Consider the following 9531-nt stretch of genomic DNA (forward strand, 5'->3'; position numbering starts at 1 on the left):
CATGCAGGAAGTGAAAGAACATTTAGGATCATGCAAATGGCATGTGCTTGTTTAACACGCTATCTGTGCCCGGATCGAGAGGCGCTCTTTATTGGAGTGGAGATTATAACCACGCACAAAGTTTAATCAGCCAAACCATCTATAACCAAAAATATACTTCTGGTGAGCTGTCATTTTTGCTTTGGAAAACAAATCACGTCCTTGTCCCCGACGAAGAAGAACAGGGCTGCTTCTAGAGAGGTTTCAGGTTACAAGGTTATCAGGGTCACAAACAGTGCCAGAGCCGGGGCCAGGAATCCCCCATGGAAGACTGTTGCCAAATTCCCCTTCCTCTTGGCTCTGGGTCCATTGCAGAGAGGAGTATTACAGCAGGTGATACAAACAGAGTTCACTTTGCCCGGGGTGCAGAAGGACTGGTACCCTGACGAGGCCATGAGGCAAGCTCCAGACGATGCGCATGATTTGCGATACAGTGTTCCTGCGGGGGGGGGGGGAAAAAGGTTGGAAAATACAATTCAAAGGGATTGAGGGGCTGACATTAAACAGGCTAGCGAGACACATTGAGGTGGACGAGAGCCTGTGAAAAGTCTACTGTATCTCAGCAATAAAAATGAACTATACATACAATGGCTCAATGCTGCTACCTCCAGGGGCCATGTTCAGCTAAAGAGTCCACAAGAGGCCACTGACACCTTCAGAGGCAGCCGCGGTCGTTTATGCGTTTTCTAATCTTATTTGTGTTTATTACGACGTTCAATCTCATACACAGATTTGGAAATGGGGTAAATTCAAACAATTTACAAAGCACACCTGATTCATGATATTTCTCATTAAATGCTGGTTTTATTGTATAATCTCAGATTTCTTTGTGGCTCATTTGGTGTCAATTACCCTAAATTAAGTAATAAATACGGACATAGCCCTATGATGAAGTCTTAAGTTGAAGTTACCCTTTTTGGGCCAACATAGAAAAAGATGTAAAATTACACAAGCTCTTGGGACCTCATCAGTCTCTTTTTCCATGTGTCGACCCGAAACTAATATAATGCGTACAACACAACACGCGTACAACACAACACGTGTACAATATGCAACTGAGCTTCAAACATCCTGTCAGGCCCCATCCAGCCTGCGGAGCTGCATGTCTTTTGTTTCCGTGTGTCTTGCTGTGGTCCATTTCTGGATCTCTCTATGTTCTGTCCTGTTCATGTCGGATCCTGGGTATTACTTGTCTTGTTCCCTGTGGTACCCTGTAATATGTATATCTTGTCTGGTTATTTTTCTTGCTCAGTCCCCCTTGCTCCTCGCTCTGTCCCCCTTGCTCGTTATGTTTCTCCTGTACTCTGCTTAGCTTTCCTACTCCCAGCCTGCAGCATCCTGCACATGATTCTAGTGCTATGTCTCATGCCTGCTCCAGGGTGCCTGCAGGATATCTCCAAGTTCTTCTCTGTTCTGGACTACGCTGGTATGTGGTGCGCAACACCCGGGTGAGTGCAGTCGCCCCGCAGGCCCTGTCTAACTCCGCTCCCGCTCAATAACTCCTGAACTCCATCTGTGGGCGCTCTGGGTGATTACAGTTGTCTGTTTGGATCCAGCTCCTGACACCTCCTAAAAATAGGAAATTTCAGATTTTACAGGAAGCGGTCCAGGTGGAATATGGTCTGAAGTTGGGACGCTTGCTGAAAATGTCTCTGAATATCAAACTATTTCACGTGGTTTAGAAAATGAAAAGCTTTAAAGTTTATTGTCCGTATCGTGTGAGAAATGAATGACGATATCTCAGAACTAGCTGCGAATGGCACAAAACACGTCATGCGTCACTTTCCCACCCAAATCTATGGAAATCTCTGGTTTTCACGGTTCACAAAACCGCGGTTAATTCTAAACCCCGTGCAGTTTAGCTGCATCTAAAGCCCCAAATCCCGTTCATCTGCTGCACGGCGGCAGGTATTGGAAGCAATTTATTAATAAGGGAACATGCCCGGAGCGCTGTGCATTGCAATATATCCCCCGTCAGCTTTACTGAGCACTGAAAATTAATGAGGCGGCCAATAACTCTGCATTCACAAGTCACAAGTTTGTTTATCAGCGGCTGCAGGCGCTGCGCTCTGTAAACCATCATGGATCCATCACTTAAATGTGTAAATCACGCTCACGCCATCAGACTCTTTTCATGCTTTTAAAACACCTTTCATATTGAATCTTTGGTTCTTCATGCGAGCCGAGCCTGTGTCCCCGTAAATAATACAAGTTCTACCCCCAATAATACATCGCAGATAAAACTAAATCCACCTCCAATATGGAAGTTTGATGATGTCAGACATTATCTGTAAAGTAAAAATGCAGAGCTGTTAATCGGTCACGTTACAGCTCGCTGTACCCCAGGGGGACAGAGCCCACCATACCAAGGGGGACACAGCCCGCCATACCAAGGGGGACACAGGCCGCCATACCAAATCGGACACAGCAAGCCATACCAAAGGGACACAGCAAGCCATACGGACCCATGTTGACAGCTTGCAACCCTGAAGGGACCTTGTATGTGGTATTGTTCACAGTGATTCGTTCACAGAGCCCACGGCCATGTCTGTAGAAACCACAGTGAAAAGATATAACATAAATGCACAGGCGAAGAATACAGTATTTCAAGGAGAAAAGGAGAAAATTTAAATAATTAAAATATGTCTAATATAACAGCCTAACCTGTCCTCACCCGATTCCTTCTCAACATCTACTGTGATGCTGCTCAGCTATTCTGGAAATTCACTCCAAGTTACTGGAAATATTAACGCATCATCTAATGGTGTCCCGGAAATGTAGATTCATTCGGCACCCGGTATTCTTCCAACGCTTAAGCAAAGTCAGAGCCTGAAACTAAAATCATCCCCAAGGGATGCGTCCAGAAGACTAAGGCTGGGTATTTTAACTAAAGGCTGGGCAAATCGTCAGGGAGTCTGTGAACAAGATGTAAAAAGTGGCCATGATGACACCCCCCACGTGTCCAACTCTTACCACGCAAAGGAAGACTCATACAAGTGTAAACAAACACTCCTTTGGGCCGCATGTACCATATAACGGTATCACATTGACGAATAGGTTGTGCCACGCACACAGATGGTTATTCCCCCCCGGTGTCACTATATTTAACACATACAACTGGTGCACAAATATTTATGGGAAACTGTCCATTCCTGGATGCACCCACCCCTGGGCAGATGCGATACAAATGATTCCTTGTTGCAATACTATGGGAACCCCACCTCGGGTGACATGTCCTCTACTTCTAGAGCCGTAGGTTGCCATTCAAAACAGGAATTCTGTCTGCAAGTATCACTCATCACCCAACACGAACAATATGAACGATATAGGCACTAACTTTAGTACTCAGTACTCACTAAGTGTACAGCAGTAACCGGGCCGACTTAACTCAGAACCCCTCGACAGCACCTGTCAAGTTGAAAAACTATTTCCCCAAAGCCGAGGTCATGGCACATGGAGTCTGCGTTTAATGAGCTCTGGGTAAATTCGTCTCATCCTGGGAATCCAATTGATTTTGATGAGTTTTTCCACTTTTTCTACAAAGTCGACTTTTCGTGCTTTTCGGGGCAGCCCCCCCAAGAGCCAGCAGTCGAATTGGTTTTAACACAAATTGCTCCATTTAAAAAAAAGCCAGCGGAGTCTTGCCAGAGCGACTTAACTCAGCTCTTAGTGAATAGAGCCCAAAATACGTGTGACATGAAATATATTTGTTCTCATTGGTTTATTTGCTGTGCTGTTCCTTAAGGTGCTTGGATAGATGGACACAGAAGTCCATTCCTCAGCATTTTCTTGGCCGAGGCTGCCGTCCCCGCTGCTCTGTAACACGACGATATTTACTCTCAGCAGAAAATCAAACGATCGCCTTTATGCCCAGTCAAGGGGAAAAACTATAATTACATGATCCTGTTTTCAACCAAATGCAAATCCTCAGCTTCCATGCCATCCGCGTGGAAGTCGCGACTCGCTTACAAGAGACAATCAAACCCGAGATGAAACGCGGAAGATAAAATGTTAGTGTTTTGGCTATTCATTATATTTGTGGGCACGTACCTCTCCTTCCGGGGTAACGGAAGAGATAAAGCGCTCAGAGTGAGCAGCCTCTCCGTGAGATGAATAAAAGGCACCAGCAGGTCGGCCGCGGACCCGGCTGTTCAGAGGGCTTAAGCGTTAAAGAAATGAATTATCAGCAGATGAAGTGTTGACCCTCACCCTCTGAGAGAAGAAAGTGTCTGACTTCTCCTCCGGCGCTCGCTGCGTGTACAGAACATAAAATACCAAGGACCAGCATTCAGAGCGTGCGCGGCGGAGGCAATCACGCAACCCAACAGCGCTCAGTGCATTAGGACCAGGGCAGATAAAAGCTGCGCTCACCTTTAATCAGCCTCATCGACGTAAACATGCAAAATTAGGGAAAATTCCAGGTCAGCTTCTAGGGAACCAACAGCAAATACACAGTATTTTGGCTTAAAACCCAAATATCATAACCCACCATCTTTATTGCTGTAACAATAGGGGAGAGATAACTAAATGGGGTGGAATAATCATGCAGATCCTGAGAACATGATGTTAAGATTGCTGCTCCCATGGGATGCACATAAAGTGAGCTTCTAATTTTAATCTATAAACCGTCACTTTGGCTATTTTCACATATTAATCTGTAACATGTAGGATTCTTTAAAATCGTTTAGCAGGAATTAGCCGTTTCCTACAAATCCAACAACTGCTGTTTTATCGCCAATCAACTTTACAATATTCCAGAGGAAGGCAACAAAAGACCTGAGCGCGTCCCACGAAAACGAACCCTCTGCACACAGTTTCCTCCAAAATGTGTTAATTCCGACAAATCAAACCTTACAGCCTCAATGAGGAAAATGCACCAAATAACCAGGATATTTCCTCACGTCCTGCGCGAGAATGACGAATAAACTGATAACCATCTTATTTTCCCACGGCATCAAAAAACACTCAGAGCGGAAAGTAACACATCGGCTGAATGATACTGGGAAAGGGGCAGGTGTACTGGGAAAGGGGCAGGTGTACTGGGAAATGGGGCAGGTGTACTGGGAAATGGGGCAGGTGTACTGGAAGGGTGTTGGAGCAGGTGTACTGGGAAATGGGGCAGGTGTACTGGGAAATGGGGCAGGTGTACTGGGAAATGGGGCAGGTGTACTGGAAGGGTGTTGGGGCACTCCATGCTGACACCCGGGTCCTATGCCATGGACTGCATTCTGCTGTGACCCAGCTCCACAGCGTTAGACCCTACTGCGCAGGTGGCATCGTTAACCCCATAACCAGGCGGCCAGGGCAAATGTCCCAGGCAGAGGGGTAGGACACATGAGTGTGTGATGGACGGGGTAGAGACAGGACAGCTGTATTGTGTAGACGTGCGCGGAGGTCTTTGGCCTAACATCTGATGAGTCAAATTTAAGAAATATCACAGCTGTTGCAAACCAATAAACGGTTGCTATGACAACACCTGCGCACATTAAATCGAAGGCACATGCTGCTTACAGGGGCGTCTATATTAAAAGCTTCATGTTAACTCGGCCGAAGAGCCAGGGTCATCTTTAATTGGAAGGGGGCCCAAGGCAAACCTCTGCTGTTGGCCCCGCATGTAACCACCTGTTTGCGGCCTGGGGGGACCCCAAACCAATGGGAATTAAACAAAAACATTAACTATAAATTTCTAGTTTTTGCTGACATTGAAGAAACTGAACGAAGAAAGATTCTCTCTCCCAGAAGTCTGTAGGGATGAGACTTCAGGAGGAGATGGAGTTTCGAAAGGGTTTTCTTCTTTCCCCAGTGAGATAATTAAAGGGCAGATGGATCGGAGAAAACAAAGGCCTCGGGCCCGCGGCACAAACACCTTCTGGGTCTGATTCTTCTTCCCCTTTAACAGAACACAAACTGTTTCTTCTTCCAGTGTAACAATTATAATATATTCTGATAAACTAATAATAATTAATAATAATAATAATAATAATGTTTTAGGCAATTTAAATCTATGGGTATTTTATGTCTGTGATGGGAGTTGTTTTCTTCTGTGGCGCTTTAGGTCATAGTATTTGCGCAGTTCTGCATATGGCGCATTCGGCGAACGCCATCGCCCTGTCTATATACAAAGAGCTTTTATTAACCGGAAGCTCTCCTGGAACGTCTGACTGCATATTCCCGTTCAGCCATCTGGTACACCAGGACTGTCGCTTAGTCGAGGGGACGTTGGGGAGGCGCCTGGTGCTTGGAACGACTCAATCAACCAATCGGGTTATTTTGGTGGATTGAGCGGCTTTTATACACTAAAGGCCCTTTACATAACTGCTTTTCACATGGTCACAGCAGGAACTACCCTTCCGAAGATCTGACCGACCCAGGTGATGAATCCAACAAAACACAAAGAAAATCCATTCCCAGCTCAGCTCACACGCTGCGCATGTTCACGGTAAAGACACTGGAGGGCAGCCTACCGGATTCAGTATTACCCCAACCTCACTACACTCTCACAAATGAACCCTTCCTCAACTGGGCCACAGCAAATGAAATGTGACAGCTGGCACTCATGAACTCAGGGCAAATGGGTAGATTCTTGGGGTTTTACACTCAGGAAGAGACGTCATATTTTATTTTGATTTGGTGATGACTTATTTCATGTTCCTGATGCCTGCACAGAAAACACTGAATAAGAGACCAGTGTTAATTTACATTTACACCAAGTTATTAGGGAAGAATAATGATTATCGTCATGTTAAGAAGGGTCAACCCATGAAATGGGTGATTCTATTCTGTTTGCCTGTCCATCCATTTATCCCAGCCATCTATCTGTCTGTCTATATGTCTGTCTGTCTGTTCCACCTGTATATCCATATGTCTGTCTATCTACCTATCCATCAGGATCTTGCATCATTCTCAGTCTGCTTCTGACATTAGAGCTGCGGTCCTCACCATCGCTCTTCTCCAGGACTTCCTTCTGACACATGTTCTGAACGTTGACCGTGCAGTTGACGATAAACTCCGGGGCCGAACAGTCATCCGGCTGGAATTCTTCACACTGGTAGCACTGGATCTGCAGAGCAAACCCTACAATGGAAGGAAAGCATCAGGACAGGAGAGGTTCTCGCATGACGTTCTACATGGAACAATCCATGGTAGCTCAGGCTATGGATGCCAAATCTCCAAAGGGAGGGTATTAAAGGTCTCTCTACACAGAGTTTAAAGCATAGAGGTGGGCGAGCCTGACGTTTTATGGTACCGAGGGCCGAGCATGAAAAGCTAGAAACCAAAAACCAGACCGACGGCCCAATTGGAGATAAATTCATCCCAACTGTATAATTCCTGCACGGACGGCACCTCTCCTTTATTACAGTGTAAAGTGCTGAGTACACCTGTTACTGTTTAATAAATGCTGTTTTTAGTAATGTCACATGGCCGTGGACTTGTATATTTAATAAATAAAGAATTATATAAAAAAAAAAACATTCTATGGAAATCTCTCCAAAAGGTAAGAGGGTAGCAGGATTACACCAGCAATCCGATACATTCCCAGTAAAAGAATGCAGATTCTCAGTAAACGCATACATTCTGCAAGGAAGTCAGACTTTCTACAACTGTACGCAGACTGCACACGGACACTCTCTCTGTACAAGTTCCACACGGACACTCTGTATACATAAAGATTCCACGATCACAGGAGTTCTCTGTACAGACCATCTCTCCACACAGATTCTGGGATCATGGGCTTTCTCAATCCACAATCACACAGACACTCTCAGTACAGATTCCACGATCACACAGACACTCTCAGTACAGATTCCATGATCACAGACACTCTGAGTACAGATTCCACGCTCACACAGACACTCTCAGTACAGATTCCACGATCACAGACACTCTCAGTACAGATTCCATGATCACAGACACTCTCAGTACAGATTCCACGATCACACAGACACTCTCAGTACAGATTCCACGCTCACACAGACACTCTCAGTACAGAATCCACGATCACAGACACTCTCAGTACAGAGATTTCACAATCACACAGACACTCTCAGTACAGAGATTTCACACAGACGCTCTGTTTCCATACAGATTAAATAATAATCACAGAGCTCTTCAGACGGACGCTCTCTATGTACAGAGGATGGAGTAAGGAAACTGGTGCAATAAATACAAACAAGTGCAGCGACAGCACACACAAACACGCACACATGATTAAGTACAAACGGACTAAACAAAGTGACAGTGACAAAGTGACAGACGGAAGCACTGGGGTAACAAAAAGCAAATTAACACAAACCCTGACATATTCAATTGGTCCAGGGGGGATATTGGTGCAAGGGGCAATAACCTCTTGGCCTGCTCCTATTTAATGATATCTGGGCTACTATTTGAAGCTTTTGGGGTGTTTTCCTTGCATTAACACATCAAGCCACTAGAGGAGTAACAAGGGCTTTAGGATGTGTTTACACCCCTGACAGCATCCTTTATGGGCTCCTTTCATTTATGTTTTCTCTAAATGTGCCCTCAGCAGGACTGGCTCCTGTGCACCAGGTGTGTTGTCAGCCTGGGGCTTTATTATGTGGAACTGGGGTCAAAGTGTTTAGAGGGGTAGTACAGCCGGTGGGTGGGACAGACAGCCAACGAGGCAGAGTGACAAGCAGATGGGGCAAACAGCGGGACAGACAGAATCACAGAAAGAGGGGTAGACAGAAGCACAGAAAGAGGGGTAGACAGAAGCACAGACAGAGATGCAGCCAGACAGGGTAACATGGGGCAGAATAGCCAGGGGGCAGACAGGCAGAGGGGCAGATAAAGTGACAGACGGGAAGACAGACAGCAGTAACAGAGAGTGGGGCAGGTACCCATAAACACTCTTTACCTGCCCCCAGCAGCCCCCAGCAGGTCGCCCACAGGAGAAGCCACATCCTCAGTCGGGATTCACACACCCATCACTCTTGAGTGGAGATCGTTACCCAGAAAACGGGAGGTTAAACGGCCCCTAGTCTCCGGTGCAAATACAACAAATCGGTGATGTAAGAAGCTTCCAGTTTCGGGAGTCTCCGGTCTGAGCGGCTCTCGCTCTTCAGTGTATCCGCTCTGGGCGGCCTCCGGTCCCCGGTGCCTCCGGTCTGAGCGGCTCCCGGTCCGCGGTGTCTCCGGTCTGACTGGCATCTCTAGCTTTGGCACTAGCAGCACTGGACGCTCCGCCCATAAGACGCGTCATGGGGTGTGGTCTCGCTTCGTTAATTAGTCTGAGTTCTTGCTGTATCCCCAACGAATGTTCACAGCCCCCCCCTCGAGCATTGACCCCGCCCATGTCACGCCCACACAGCCTAACCCCCCCACCCGCGGCATTATCCGCACATTTACTGACGTTTATAAATCCCATCATTCTGCTGCTATGTATGTTTTTGTGTATAAGGGTGTTACTGTGTGTTTAAGTACATTACTGTGTGTTTCTTAGTGTGTGTGTTCATGTTACTGTGTGCGTGTGTG

General features: G+C 46.3%; 1 protein-coding gene across 1 annotated transcript; it reads right to left on the reverse strand.

Annotated features, from left to right (window-relative positions):
- Positions 1-248: 248 nt before the first annotated feature.
- Positions 249-8960, reverse strand: LOC149272579 (ly6/PLAUR domain-containing protein 1-like). Its single transcript, XM_089506939.1, has 3 exons — positions 8915-8960; positions 6979-7113; positions 249-478 (listed from the first exon to the last, which is right to left on the reverse strand). The coding sequence occupies exons 1-3, from the start codon at positions 8958-8960 to the stop codon at positions 249-251; spliced, it is 411 nt and encodes a 136-aa protein (XP_089363065.1).
- Positions 8961-9531: the final 571 nt, after the last annotated feature.

Source organism: Sceloporus occidentalis, unplaced genomic scaffold (assembly GCF_023333645.1).
Source record: "Sceloporus occidentalis isolate IW3139 unplaced genomic scaffold, rSceOcc1.0.p SCAF_439, whole genome shotgun sequence".
Taxonomy (NCBI): domain Eukaryota; kingdom Metazoa; phylum Chordata; class Lepidosauria; order Squamata; family Phrynosomatidae; genus Sceloporus; species Sceloporus occidentalis.

Coding starts and splice junctions, on each gene's coding strand:
- LOC149272579 (XM_089506939.1), bottom strand. CDS start 8,960: ATGTGGCTTCTCCTGTGGGCGACCTGCTGGGGGCTGCTGGGGGCAG. Junction 7,114..8,914: donor CTGGGGGCTGCTGGGGGCAG/GTAAAGAGTGTT, acceptor CTTCCATTGTAG/GGTTTGCTCTGCAGATCCAG. Junction 479..6,978: donor AGTCCTGGAGAAGAGCGATG/GTGAGGACCGCA, acceptor CCCCCCCCGCAG/GAACACTGTATCGCAAATCA.